General features: G+C 58.2%; 2 protein-coding genes across 2 annotated transcripts; both read right to left on the bottom strand.

The window, feature by feature from the left end:
- Window positions 1-1,705: 1,705 nt before the first annotated feature.
- Window positions 1,706-4,497, bottom strand: LOC146434221 (uncharacterized). The gene is made up of 2 exons (XM_085068667.1): window positions 4,365-4,497; window positions 1,706-4,229 (listed from the first exon to the last, which is right to left on the bottom strand). The coding sequence occupies exons 1-2, from the start codon at window positions 4,437-4,439 to the stop codon at window positions 2,793-2,795; spliced, it is 1,512 nt and encodes a 503-aa protein (XP_084924793.1). The 5' UTR covers window positions 4,440-4,497; the 3' UTR covers window positions 1,706-2,792.
- Window positions 4,498-7,291: 2,794 nt separating this feature from the next.
- Window positions 7,292-10,819, bottom strand: LOC146434220 (serine/threonine-protein kinase pim-1-like). Its single transcript, XM_085068666.1, has 8 exons — window positions 10,461-10,819; window positions 10,297-10,347; window positions 9,688-10,054; window positions 9,255-9,431; window positions 8,848-8,997; window positions 8,505-8,605; window positions 7,709-7,846; window positions 7,292-7,416 (listed from the first exon to the last, which is right to left on the bottom strand). The coding sequence occupies exons 2-5, from the start codon at window positions 10,339-10,341 to the stop codon at window positions 8,891-8,893; spliced, it is 696 nt and encodes a 231-aa protein (XP_084924792.1). The 5' UTR covers window positions 10,342-10,347; window positions 10,461-10,819; the 3' UTR covers window positions 7,292-7,416; window positions 7,709-7,846; window positions 8,505-8,605; window positions 8,848-8,890.
- Between the last annotated feature and the right edge of the window lie 3,175 nt (window positions 10,820-13,994).

Genomic DNA, 13,994 nt, shown 5'->3' with positions numbered 1-13,994 from the left:
AAAGTATTTAACAGATACCCTGCTTTTTTCAGTGACTGTTCCTTCATGCATTAAACTTTATTTTGAAGGCGCAACAAACTAAAGTGTTTTTGTCACCTGCAGAGAGACCTAGAGGAAAGGAGACTGCTGCCCTGCTATGGGAAAAATCCAAGCATACAGGAGTAAAATATGGCCGTGAAGAACCCTGATAAACAGTGGGGAGAGCAGCATGTTTGGGAATGTTCTCATGTCCTCCCCCATGTGCCTCTGCCTGGGTGCTGCTTCAGGGATCCCCTGCTTGGTGAAATGATGAAAATAAATTCACTCTCGATATTTCATCCCCGGTTTTGGGGTTGTCCCTGTAAGCTACACAGATATCATGTAAAAAGTAATAATTTACATCAATCTAAACTGCTTGAGCCACTTGTGTGGCACTTCATCTGCTTCTCTGTTCCATCCCTGTGTTCAGGAATGTGTACTGGCCACCTGCCTTACATGACTTACGCCTTCCACACCAAGTGCTCCAGAGAAAGCGAGCACAGAGGCTGCTGCCAACCAGGGCCCAGCAGAGTCAGGACGCTGCCACGACACCAAATCAGCAGGGGAATTGAAGGCGAGAGCAATAAAGGCAGCCTGGCTGGTGCTTGGCTTCACTCCAGTTTGTCACAGCTGATCGGAAGGATGCCTCAGCCCAGAGCTCCAGGCAAGGCAGGGAGTTGAAAAGGAGGAGCAGTGGTAAGACTGAACCGGATGCTCTGCTTCATCTGCAAAACCTCTGGCGAGGTGGAGGATATTCAGATTATAAGTACAGGAGCTCCTGTTGGCCACAGAAAACTGGGCATATGGACCAGGCTGGGAAATGCTCGGGAATGAAGGATTGCAGCTGTGAGGTGCTCAGCACCCACCTCAGTGGGCTGCAGCTGCCCTTGGCCTGAGCTCGGGAGGATCTTCCCTTTTCCTGCGGAACCCCCGGGCAAACACGGAGCCTTTCAGCCCACAGCAGTCCCCTCTGGGGGAGCACCAAGAGATTCGCAGCCTCGCCAGGCTGGCTTGCCACCCTGTGTGCTGCAGCTCCTGCCAGGCCTGCTCAGGGAGCGCAGGCAGCTCTGCACACATCTATCTCCTGGCAATTGCTCGCCTGGCAGGGAGCAGCAGCCGGAGGCTGCAAAGACAAAGCAAGCATCTGCTTTGCTATCAACCCCAATGCCAGGCAGCGTCCAGCGTGGCACGTTGTGGCGTCCTGGAGCTTTCAGCTGCTTTCAACGCGTGTGGCCAAGCACGTGTCCTCTCAGGCTCCGTGCCTCGGGAGATTTTCAGCCAGGCTGCAAGAGCTGCGTTTGCAAATGCGTTTGAGTGCTGCAGCTCCTCTGCAGGCACCTGACACAGCCAGTGGGATCCAACGTCCTGGCAGGAAAATCCCCGTGTGCCTCACAACGAGTTCCACAAAACAGCCTGGCAGCTGCTGGCCTGCAGAACGGAGAGTTCTGGAAAATCTCCTTGGCATAGCTGAGAGTTCTCCTCCCTGCACAGACCCTACAGAATGATCTCTGCACCAGGGCAGCTCTCTAGGAGGAGAAGTGGAGGCAAGAAAAGGAGCTCTTGCATCAGACCAAGGCCTTGTGGCACAAGTCACAAGCACTTGGTGTCCCTGCATCCCTCCCGCCCCAGGCAGCGCCTTTCTCCTCTGCCCCACACAGCACACCCTGCAACGCCCCAGAGCCCAAAAGGCTTCAGCAGTTTTCCCCAAATCAATGGGGGACTACGGTGCAATGAAAACAACAAGCGCTTCTGATTTGTCAATTCCATCATTTTATTTCAATAAAAGCAACTTGTGGAACCTGTTCTAACCAAGCAAGAGCTACAGCTCAAGTGCCTGAGGAACATATTCCAGAGGAACATATTCCAGGCCGAGTGCTGAATAATATTATCCATCAGAAAAAAACAAGCTCCCAAGAACTCTTCTTTACCAAGTAATCTCTAGTTGAAATCTTCCGAACTCTTTACCTTGTTTAATTAATTATTTTAGTTGATTTAGTTAATAGGGTTTAATTTTATTGAATTTATTTAGTTATTTATTTATTGTTATTGATAATTTACAAATCCTTTTGTAATTTCTTAATTAAACAGGAATAGAAGGCATGGGATTGCCTTTATCCCATTATCTTAAATTCTAGAAGACAGCTCTACTAATATCTACATCTATTTTAACCTACGGAATTTAAATCTATTAAATGCTCTTACTTTTGCTCCTCAAATTCTTGAGGCAGCAACTACAATGGCACCTCGGTCATGCGCCTCCTGGCCCTGCAGCAGATGGACATTGCCACCCAGCTTGGTGGCACCTGCAGAATGACTGAGGGTGCCTTCAGTCGTCTTGTCCGGAGCATTGAAAATGTCACTGCCAAAGTCAGGGTTTGGTTGCTCAGACCAGAACCCTGACTTGCTTTGGCCCTTGCTTTGGCATGTCTTGCTTCCTGGTCACGTCCATGTCACAAAGAAGGAGAAGCAGGTTCTTCGGCTGGGGCCTTGCCAGAGTGGTGAAGGTGTCTTTGAACCAGATTTTTTGGGGAAGGGAACCTCTCCATCCCAAGCCTGCCAGTCGGATGCGAAGAGCTGTGAGGGACAGTGCAAAGGCACTGCAGATCCTCCAGCCAACACATCCACTTTCTGCAGGCCCTGGCTCAGGGGCTGGCCACAAACACACATGGAGCAAAGGAGAGGAAGGACAGAGCGTTCCAGAGCTCATTCCAGTGCTCATGCCTCTGTGGGTGTCACATCACTGGCATCGCCACGGAGCCATGGTGGGATGGATCCTATGGCTGGAGCACTGCACTGAAATGTCTGAGGCTCCCCAACGCCCTGCGCAGAGCCCTGAGCGCCCTCCCGAAGTGGGACGGCCGCCGCTCGGGGACAGCCACGGCCACGGCCACGGGTGGGCACAGGCGTTTCAAGCGCTCGAATGACCGCCTGTCCCACTCCAGGAATTGCTGTCCCCGGGTGCCATCTGGAGAGTCCCACGGGAGGGACCCTGAGGAACTCTCGTCCTCAGGTCTCCAGGCTGGGTCACTGCTTTGCGACCACAAGTCACTTGGCAGGGACACAGAGCCACTGCCCTCATCAATGCTCTCACTCAGGTCGGTGTCTTCGGCCCAGGCCTCGAATGGGAGAGACCCTGAGCCACTCTCTTCTCCAGTCCTGCTGCTCACCTTTGTGTCTTCGGCCAATGACCCACCTAGGAGGGACCCTGAGCTACTCTCCTCAGTGCTCCAGCTCAGGTGTGTGTTTTCAGCCCACGACCCACATGAGAAGGAGCCTGAGCCACTCTCTTCCTCAGACCTGCTGCTCGGCTCCTCATCTTCAGGCCATGCCTCACCTGAGAGGGACCCTGAGGTGCTCTCCTCGGTGCTCCAGCTCAGATGGGAGATCTCTGCCCACGCTGTGCCCAGCCCTGGCAAACTGCACACCGATCTGAGCTCGTCGGAGCTGGACCCCTCCTCAGCTGGTGCCTCTGACGGGCATGGCTCTGCTTCTGCCCCTGCCCCCTGCCTAGGGAGATCTCCCAGCTGGCTGGGAGAGGGGCTGGGGGGGCACTGGTCCTTAACTGGATATGGAGTCAAGACTCTTTTCCTGCTGTGAGGGGCTCTGCTGGGCAGAGCTGGGGCTTGGCCTGTGGCTGTGCACGGCTGAAGCTCCCCGTGCTCTGCCCAGGCATCTCTTGGCCTCAAAGGAGGTCTGTCTTCTTCACTAGACTGGCTAGACTCTGTTCCGTCTTCCTCTTGGGACAGCTCTTCGGGGCTGTCCACTTCCCAGTCTGCCATGGAGAAGGCTTGCTCCTCCACCTCAGGTTGTCTCAGGGCAGCCCCCGCTGCTGCCCCTGCCCCCTGCCCACCCAGAGCTTCCAGCTGGCCGGGCTCCGGGCTGGGGGGCCAGCAGGGGCTGTGCGGGGCAGCTGCCCGGCTCTCCGGCCCCAGGGCGGGGGCTGCTGCTGCTGCCCTCCCTGTCCCCGTGCCCCGACGCAGGGGCCGCCGTGTCCCCGGCTGCTGGCCGCGTCGCCGGGTCACAGCCGCCATCCCGCTCACGATGGCACGGCAGCCGCGCCGCAGCGAGCGCAGCAGAGCCTGGCCGCGGCCCCTGGGGCTGTGCGGGGCTGCCCGGCTCCCTGCTGCTGCCGCCCGCGCCACAGACGCAGCACGGCAGTCACGGTGCTCCTCGGCTTCCTGCGGGGCTGCCCGTGACTCGCAGTCGGACAGCTGCGCGGAGCACGACAAGGCTGAGGACCAGCTGGCCCTCTGCGCTGCAAACGGCCCCCCTGGCACAGCAGCTCCCTCCGTGCCCGCAAGCCCGCCCCGAGCCCCGAGGCAGCCGCCTGCTAGCCCATCCCTCACCTTCTGCCTCCTGCCAAACATCCGCCACTTCTTCTCGGGCTGCACGTCGGCGCTCATCTCCTTGTCCGTGGACATCTTGGAGCCGCTCCGATGCTACCCTAGCCCGGGGAGATGCTGTCTCCAGACGGAGCTGCTCCCCTGGCAGTGAGCACCCCCGGCCATTCGGTGCCCTTTTATAGCCTCCCGCTCAGGCCGCGTCCCCAGGTGTCACAATGGGCTCTGGGCACACGCAGCCACACGTCACAAAGGAGCCTGCAACGCGCTGCTGTCCCCACGGGCCACTCCCCGGCAGCCCCAGGACAGCGGCGGGCTAGGGGGGCTCCGAACCAGCTGCAAAGCGGCTGGCGCCGGCTGGGACAGCAGTGTGCAAAGAGGGCGGTGACAGAGCTGTCACACAGCCTCTCGCAGGGACAAATCAGGGACCGCAAAAGCAATCAGTGCATGTGCCACAGCTTTAAAAAACTCTGTTTGCACATCATGCCCAGCTGTAAAGTTCTAGAAGGCATCGCTGCAGGCTGAAATTTGTTTGCAAATAATTAGAAGGCAGAAATGCTTGTGGAAACTGTTCCAAAAAAATCCTTTTTCTGGCCAAAAAATCTTTTTTTGTGTCTATTAACTCTGATAATTGCACACTCAGCAGAGAATTCCCTTCTCAAATCAGGCTAGAGGCCCCACTGAAAAATGCAGAGGCTCTTGCACATGGAACACGTGCAAGCCCAAGTTTAGGGTCAAGAACTGCGGTGTGCAAATACTGGGCTCATTGGGAAAAAGGTTTTCCTTCCACCATAGTTGAGAATTCCGTCATTTGCCCCTGTAGAATGCAGAATAAAAGAGAGGACAACTCACACGGTTCGGGAGGCAAAGGAAAGAACTCCAGAGATGAGCTGTTGGAATACAATTTCAAAAAAGGCTGAAACGTTCACACGGCTCCATTTGAAACTGGGAAACTGCAAGAGGAAGTGATGGCGAATACTCCCATTTCGGAGGGTTTGCATGGGCTCTTGGGAAGGACTTGCTCCCTGGGAGGGTGGGGAGGCCCTGGCACAGGGTGCCCAGAGAAGCTGTGGCTGCCCCTGGATCCCTGCAAGCGTCCAAGGCCAGGCTGGACACTGGGGCTTGGAGCAGCCTGGGATAGTGGAAGGAGTCCCTGCCCATGGCAGGGGGTGGCACTGCGTGGGCTTCAAGGTCCCTCCCAAGCCAAACCGTTCCGGGCTTCCACGATTCTCTGGTTCTGTAAACTACTCTGAACCATTTCACATCAGCATGGAGAAGTCAAGTCCATCGTGCTTAGAGTTCCAAAGGATAACATCTGATCTACTGACATCTGTTAGAATTTTGTCATGACTCTGGAACAGCAGATTCCTCTAAAATGTAATAGTGGGATCTTAAAATCTTTAAATACAAGCATTTAATGTGTGTCACCTACAAATGATGGCTCTGAATGAGGCTGCGTGTCACACCCTCCAGTATTAATTTAACAAAGGATATTTGAATGACAGTGAATTTACTGTCATTCACAAACTCTGACACTGAAATTTCTTGAAAGTCAGAATGGAAGACGAGTTGGATTTACCTCTCCGAAAGACAACATAGAATTCTATTTTATAATTTTCAAATTATAAACATGTAAAAGTAGAAGAAGAAGCCAGTGAAGCAAGTTAGGAAGAGCAGAGCTCTCTAAGGGATCTCTGAATATTTCTTCACAGTAAATCACAAGAGCTACCTACTACGCATTGAGTAAATAAGCATCTGCGATTTCCAGGCTCATTGTCATGCATGTTTTTTAAAGTTACCCATAAACACTTTAAATATGTTGGGCATTTCTATCTCTTAGAAGCTCCCGGGAAACTTTTGTTACACTCCTCGAGGTGAACGAAACACGCGCTTGTTGTGCAATGTTGCAAAGCAAAGCACGGACAATTGGTGTCTTGGCTCAACCCAGGCAGCACCTCCCAGCCCCTCAGTCACTCTCCACCAGTGGGATCAGGGAGAGAGCTGGGAGGGTAAAATCTGGAGTGGGTTGAGATCAAGGCACTTGAAGAGGGAAAGCAAAAGGCACCACACAAGCAAAACAAAAGAAGGAATTCCTTCAGCCCTTCCCAAGGCTGGGCAGCTGTTCAGCACCTCCAGGAGAGCGGGGCCCCATCCCACGGAAGGGTGACTTGGGAAGACAAAACCCATCCCTCCAAACATCCCCCCATCCTCCTCCTTCCCCCCACTCTATATCCTGAGCACAAAGTGACATGGTCTGGGATATCCCTGGGATCACCATGTGAGGGGCAGGAAAGGCCTTGGCTCTGGGTAAGCTCTGCAAGAACAAAAACATCTCTGTGGCATCAGCCCTGTGTTCAGTGCAAAGCCAAACGCAGCCCTAAAACAGCCCCTGGGAAGAAAATTAAGCCCAGCCCAGGCCACAACTGGGGCAAGGTCCTACCAGCACGCGGAGTAGAGGAGTGTTTGAACAAATACTTTAGTGTTTGCTTTCCCAGGGAAAGCTTGGTACAACCTGGCCTTAGAAAACGCAAACACGCCAGACTTGAGCCATGTCCAGAGATTAAGGCAATCTCACTTCTTCCACAAAGGACAAGCAACTCTATGTGCCTGTCCTTTCTTCCAAGAATTCAACCCCTTATTCGTGACCCTTAGCACAGCCAGCTGGTTTCCTACTCATCTTTCTTCATTGCTAAAACATTCAACCTTCTTTTTCCAGTCCCTAACCGAGAGTAATCCTAAATGCCAGCTTCCGGCGCATTGGCCGAGCACGTCATTGAGAATCATCGCCTACGACCCGAGAAGAGCCGAGATACAGATGGAGGCAGCTGAAAACTAGCATTTGGGGCCATGGCAGATTGATTCCATTTCAGAAAGTATTGAACAAGTTTATTTTTTGGGGGGGTGTCGTGTTTCCCCTTGCAGGTGGATGCTCTGCAAATTTCAGCCGCCTTGCAGGTCTCTGCTGCGGCTGGCGCCCTTTCTTCCTCGGCCTCTTCCCGCCCCGCAGCAGAGCCCCGGCGGAGCCCGGAGCAGCATCAGCGTCCGCGCTGGAGCCCGGCTGGAAGGAGAGGAAGCACCAAGCGCCCGTCAGCTGAAGGCTCCTGCCGCCCTCGTGCCAAGGGCCCGCCGTGGCCAGGCCACGCTGCCCGTGCTCGGCGCGCCGCCCAAAGCTGCCCGTCCGGCATCGCTGCCCTCGGGAGGAGAGCGGCAGGGCAGGACGTGTGCCAGCGCCCGCAGCCAGCCGCGGCACGTCCACCTCCTGGGCAGCTGCCCGCAGCGGGATGCCGCCCTGCTCGCTGCCGTCTCCCAAACGCCCTTAGCCCAGCCGTGCCAACAGCATGGGGACCCACCTCACGCCATCCACCTCGCGGGGAGGAAAAGCAGGTCCCTGTCGACGTCCTCGGCCTTCTCCCAGGGCACGTCCGATCCACGCCGCAGCTGCTCCCGAGCACCGCCCGACCCCGACTGGACACCGCCTGGAACGCTTCCTTTAGAAAAAAACAAACAAAGAAGTGAAAACAGATTACAGACACTGAAAAAAAGGGGAAACGAGAAGAAAAGTAAAATCTTATCTCTGTAGGGGCTTGAGGAAGGCCCAAGCCCTACATGCTAGGGACAAACCCACCCACAGGGGAGGGAAACCCATGCTTTCTCCCTTCCTTGCCCCCTGCGCTGCCCTCCAAAAATCACAGGAACCCAAAGCAAGCAAGGGCAGGGGAGTAGCCCGAGCCCTTCCGTGCCCGAGAACCAAAGCGGCCCAAAGCGCACACTTTTGGGAGGCCCAGCCACCTCTGCTCCCCCCGTGGGGCACTGTTTGTGTCGGGCTGGCTGCCTCGGCTCCAGCTCCAGCCCCAGCCCCAGCCCCAGCCCCAGCCCAGGGCACGCTGCCTGCTGGGGGCTGTTGCTAGGGCCTGGGCTGCTGCTCCCATTGGGGATCCAGCACAGCCAAAAAGCAGCTTGGCAGCCCACTGAAGAATGAGCTGCACCTGCCCCAGCAGAGCGGGCAGGGAGCCTTCGGTGCCCAGCCAGCCCGTGCAATGCCCACGTGTGGGAGCATCCCCCTGGCTGCGGACTCATCCGCACGTTGGCTGTGGAGCCTGGCTCTGAAGCAGGTGCCCGAATCCCAGTGCATCGACTTCAGCTTACCGGGGGCCAGGTCGAGGGAGATCTTGTCATCCTCCACGTCGTCCTCCGTGTCTCCAGCAGCAGCCCCACCTGGTGCAGCTCCTCCGGGGGCTCCTTCTTCCCTGGGGGTGGGAGAGACCAGGCTGTCAGTGTTCTGCCCAGGGCCCCAGCTGAAGTGCGCCAAGCAGGACAAGCAAAAGCAGCTTGCGTGGTGGCCAGCAGTGCTGGCAAGAGCAGCTCAGCTCCAGCACGAGAGCTGCGTCTTCCCATCCCATGGCCCCTGCTCCGTGACACGGGCATGACAAAATAGGCTGCCTTCCTTGGATTTTTATTGGCAAGGGATTTGTGTGGAGCTGCCGCTTACCAGGCCAATGGATCCAAGGGGCTGTGAGGCTCTCTCCCTTCTTCTACGGCTGATGAATATCCTGCACCCAAGGATCACAGAACAGGTCTTCCAAGGACGGCCTGTCCGTGGAGTGCACGGATAAACACCGCCGGATGAGCTCTTGGCAGTCTGCGGAGAGGAAGCAGAAAGCGCCAGTCAGCTGGAGAAGGCTCCTGTCCGCTTTGCCCCACCATTCCTGAGCACGCCCAGGCTATGCCGGACACGCTCAGAGCTGCCCCTAAGCTTCCCCATGCACCCTCCGTTTGGGAGGAGTGTGGGACGTGTGCCACCTCCTCAGCAGCTGCCTGAGCGGGATGCTCATGAGCCCGCCGCTGTCTCCCAGCGCTGCTCTTCCCCCGCCCCGTGCCGCAGAGATGAGGATGCACCTGGAGAGAGCCGTTCTGGCAGCGGGAGCTGGCCCCGGCTGGTACTTCGGCCCCTGCTGAACGGGTGCCTCCCGCAGACCATCTGGTGCAACACGATGCCCAGGGACCAGACGGTAGCTGGCTCGCCGTGGTACCAGCCGAGGTCCTTCCATTCCGGGGGGCTGTAGGCCGGTGTTCCTACGGAATACACACGCAGTCCATCAGGGCAACGCTGCCTGCCCCCAGAGCCTCGCCCCAGCATCCGTGGGCACGCCGGGCGAGCCGCTGCCTTCTCGCCAGCAGCACCTGGGACTCGTGCACAAACCTGGGCTCGTACAAGAAGCCACGGGGCTTGCAAGAGGGCAGCGGAAGCCCTGGGAAGGCCCAAGCGTGGGCCCTGACATGCTGGCCCACGAGATGCTGGGAGTGGGAGCAAAGCCCTGGCTGGGCTCACCTGCAAAGGTGGTGTACGCTGCCTCCTGGAGGTAGGTGCCACAGCCAAAGTCAATAAGCTTGGCCTCGCCCGTGCACAGGTCGATGACGATGTTCTCCGGCTTGATATCCCTGTGCAGGACCCCGCAGATGGTGCAGTGCCACGCAGCCACCAGGACCTGCTGGAACAGCTCCCGCGCCACTTCCTCGGACAGGAAGCCCCGTGCCCGAATGAAGCGGGAGAGGTCCTGGGACTGCTCAGGGCGCTCCATCACCATCCAGATGCAGGTGGAGAGCTCAGCCCACTCCAACAACTGGATGATGTTGGGGCACCCCGTGGACACCTTGCTCATCAGGGCTACCTCCAGGGGTGCGCTGGTGCCGTCGGGCTGCGGGAGGAGCACCGTGCCGTCAGCGGGGCTGATGCCGTGCCGGGGCTCCGCAATGATGCCCTCAGCCAGCCCGGGATGCTCTGCGTCCTCCGCTGAGCCCACGCTCCCGCTCCCTCTCCCTCCCTCCCTCCTTCCCTCCCTGCAGGCGTCCTGCCGCCTTGCAGCCTGCCGGGCCCCGGCTTATCCCCACGGACCCGGCACGCCCCGCGTTCTCCCGCTGGCCCCAACGGCTCACTCACCAGCTCGGCCCAGTGCCGGACGCGGCTCCGCGACACACATTTCATGGCCACCTGCGAGCCAAGGGGAACAGCGGCATCAGCTCGCCGCCCGCCCTGCCCAGCCCCACCCTCCTCCTCCTCCTCCTCCTCCTCCTCCTCCGCCCGCCGCCGGCCCCGCCACTCACCGGGGCGCCGTCCGCCACGCGTGTCGCTGCGTACACGCGGCCGAAACCACCTTTGCCTAGGAGCGAGCCCACCCGGTAGCGCTCCAGCAGGGCCTCCTCCGTGGTCCCTGCGAGCGAGAAGCGGCTCTCAGCCTCCGGCCCGGGGCCACCCGCGGCCCCCGACCGCCTCTCCGCCGCCCCGGGCCGGGCATCCCCCTCGCAACGGGGCAGCGGCGGCTCGGGGCCGGCGGCCGCGCTGCCGAGCGGCGGAGCTCGGGCCGGGGAAGCCGCGGCCGAGGCGGCGGGAGCGGCCGCGCCGCGTGTGTCCTCCTCGGGCCCCGGGAGGGGCCGGGGCCGCCGCTGGGCTCGGGGCCGGGGCCGCCGGGGCGGCCGCTGGGCTCGGGACCGGGACAGCCGGGGCCGCTGCCGGGGCCCCCGCCCGCACAGGCGGAGCCAGGGACAGGCGATGCTGCCCCAGCCATGGCCACTGAGGCCCGCCCAGCAGCGCCACAGCCATGCCTGCGACAGCCGGGCGGAGCCGAGAGCGCGGCGCGCCGCCCGGGGGCGGGAAGGGGGCAGCCCCGGCCGGGGCCGGGGGCGGGCCGGGCGCATGGCCCCGCCCGGCAGGGGGAGAGGGAGCCCGCGAAAGGGAGGGGGAAGAGCAAGCCCGGGAAAGCGGGGAGGGTGCGCGACGCCGGGACAGGGTGCGCGACGCCGGGGGAGGGAGAGCAGGAAAGAGAGCGGGATCGCCGAGGGTCTGCAGACTAGCTGCTTTTTTGCCGCTGCCGCCGCCGCCGCCGCTGCTGCCGCTGCTGCCGCTGCTGCCGCCGCCGCTGCTGCAACTGAAAGGCGGGGAGGGACCGTTTGTCCGCGTGTCCGTTCGTCCGTTCCCGCTTTGTCCGTTCCCCGCTGGCCCCCGCGCGCCCCGGGCCAGCACCGGCCGCTGCGTGAGCTCCGGGGCGTGAGCGGAGTCCCGGAGCATCTCTTGCTCCCGCAGCCACGCCAAAGCCACGGCCGCTTTTAGCTGCCTCTTCTTCTTCTTCTTCACTGTATGCGGGGTGGGCAGCGGGGGCGGCGGGGCCGAGCCCGGCGCCGTGCCCTCGTCGCCAGGGCTCTTGCTGTTTCCTTCTCCGGCTCCAGGTGAAAATCGGAGACTGCCCATAGGATGAAAAGAATTCCACCTGCACTACTCCTGCCGCAGGTTGGCTGCCACTCCAATAGAGCAGCTCAGCTCTCTGCCTCCTTCCTGCCAATGCTGCACTTTCACCCTGGAGCAAAGGCCCTCACTGCAAAGGAACTGCTGGCTGCTTTCCTTCTCCTGCTGAGCATGATACAATAGTGTCTGGAATTTGCCTTGGCTCACCTGTCCTGCCCGTGTTCCCTGCCAGTTCCTGGTGTCCCCTTCGCTACTGAGCAGCAGGAAAGGCCTTGGCTCTGTGTGAGCACATCCCTGTGTTTCTAACGCTGCCTCCCCAGATCCCTGTGTTGCCAACACTGTTTCCAGCACAGATCCCGACCCAGCCCCACAGCAGCCTTGGGGAGGAAAATGCACTCTGCCCCAGCCAAAGCCAGCACAGGGAGGTGTGGGTTCGAGGGAAATCTCTTCTCGCCGTGTCCCTGCAGAGCACTCAGCTGCCTGGGCTGGCAGTGAGCTGAGACTGGGAGCACCTCTGGGATAAACGAGTCCTTCTGCCCAGCCTCGTGGTGCAGAGGGACTGCAGAGCCCAGGCTTTTCCAGCTCTCTGTGTTCTTTCCGGTCATTTGGAAGACTCAAAACACCTACATGTTTACACTGACAATCGGAAGCCTGGCAGGAGTGTGGGCCCGGAGAATGTCTTCAAATTTCTGAATCTTTCTGGTTCCCTTCTGTTTTTTGTTTTCTCCACACTGCCTGTCCCTGGCCCAATATCCACACCCTGTGAAAGCACCATGCCAATCACCCGTCTCCCCATACAACTCAGAAGTACCTTCAATTCAGCCCAAATCATTTAAACAAATGAAAAAGAGAGCTGGTTCTACACTTACAGTGCTGGGGGGAAAAAAAACCAAACAAAAAAAGGAAAGAAAAAGGCCTGTGAGAGGTAAAATGCTTAAGTTTGGAACAACTGAGGACTGTAATACATGGCAGAATTTAAGCTGCACAGAAAAGATCACTAAAATCGCTTTGGTGCCATAAATATGTCCTTTCCAGGCAATTTGAAGGCCTGTAACATGTAGCTAAAGCAAGGAGACACGGCATTTGCTAGGTGAGAAAAAAAAATATAAAGTATTTTGATATTTTGTTCTTGGTGCACCTACTTTATCTTAATAAAGATAGGAACATCAGTACTTGAAAGCAAAATGAGCATAGCAAGTTTGTATTTTAGAAGGAAACACACAGTTAAGAAGGAACAACAGGATTTGCTCCTCTGAACATTAAACAGGTTACAGAGTAACACTTCTTTTTCCTTCCGGGTTTAACACTCACAGGGCGCATCTCCGCTATCATTGACTGCAGGGGGAGTTTGATTTGGAAATATTTAGAAAGCTCCAGGAGTACTCAGCAACTTTCCCTTAGAAATCTCCTGCAGACACTTTTAGGGCACGCTTGAGGAGAGACCCTTCTCCTCTTTATGGGCCATGCGGCCCATGGCGTTGCTGGTGATTTCCAGGGGTTGCAAAGAGGAAAAGTCCTGTTCCAAGGCACCCCTGAGCACAGGCTTCCCAACGCAAGGCCTGCGAAAGGAAGGCATTGTGTTGAGAAAGGACAGCTCTCCAGTTCCAGTGCCTTCGCCTCTCTGCCTGTGCCTGAGTTAGCCTAGGTGGAAATCACCAGCTGCCCATGGGGACTCTAAGTCCACAACACATGCATTTCAGGGAGTTTTAGCTTCAGGCAGATTCCTGTTGCCATTGCTGCCTTCCTGCAGGACGCTGGCAGAACGTGCTTGTTTCTGTTCCAAAGTGCTTTGCGCAGGCCGGGCTCTCTGGGCTTGCATCAGAATGCAAACTGGGGAGGGTCACAGCCACACTGGGATCAATTCCCTGCCTTGTCTTCACCCCAAAGCGGTGGTGCCTAGTCACTGAGGTGTTCATTCAATGGATTTATAAGTTCTAGTGCAGCGTCATGCTGCCACAGGGAGCCCGAAATGCCAGGAGCTCGGGCTGTGCCCACCTGCTGCCAGCCCAGCCCCATCGCTGCCGCACATCCCTGCAGAGAGAGTGCACTGAGGAAAAGTCCTTTCTTCCCACTCCAAACAGCTGGGGACGTTAGGAAACAAAGACAAATGAAAGCAAGGCCTCCCGCCATGCCATCCGCCCTCCCCTCAGGCTCCTCGGTTCATCCTCCTGCCCTGAGGGCTGCGGGGGCGGGATGCAGTCGTGAGGGCAGCGCCGGGATGGTCTGGGCAGGGCCTGGATGGTCTGGGCAGGGCTGGATGGTCTGGGCAGGGCTGGATGGTCTGGGCAGGGCCTGGATGGTCTGGGCAGGGCCTGGATGGTCTGGGCAGGGCTGGATGGTCTGGGCAGGGCTGGATGGTCTGGGCAGGGCCTGGATGGTCTGGGCAGGGCCTGGATCGT

Source organism: Lichenostomus cassidix, chromosome 8, assembly GCF_008360975.1.
Source record: "Lichenostomus cassidix isolate B80296 chromosome 8, HeHo_3.0, whole genome shotgun sequence".
Taxonomy (NCBI): domain Eukaryota; kingdom Metazoa; phylum Chordata; class Aves; order Passeriformes; family Meliphagidae; genus Lichenostomus; species Lichenostomus cassidix.
The sequence above is the reverse complement of the archived record's forward strand: the minus strand, read 5'-3'. Positions and strand labels throughout refer to the sequence as shown.

What these genes read in the sequence shown, in the direction of transcription:
- LOC146434220 (XM_085068666.1), bottom strand. Translation starts at nt 10,341, where the DNA reads ATGAAATGTGTGTCGCGGAGCCGCGTCCGGCACTGGGCCGAGCTG. An exon ending in TCCGGCACTGGGCCGAGCTG is followed by an intron (nt 10,055 to 10,296) that starts GTGAGTGAGCCG and finishes CTCCTCCCGCAG; the next exon opens with CCCGACGGCACCAGCGCACC. An exon ending in GCCAGAACGGCTCTCTCCAG is followed by an intron (nt 8,998 to 9,254) that starts GTGCATCCTCAT and finishes TCCTCTCCGCAG; the next exon opens with ACTGCCAAGAGCTCATCCGG.
- LOC146434221 (XM_085068667.1), bottom strand. Translation starts at nt 4,439, where the DNA reads ATGTCCACGGACAAGGAGATGAGCGCCGACGTGCAGCCCGAGAAGAAG. An exon ending in TGTTTGGCAGGAGGCAGAAG is followed by an intron (nt 4,230 to 4,364) that starts GTGAGGGATGGG and finishes TGCTCCGCGCAG; the next exon opens with CTGTCCGACTGCGAGTCACG.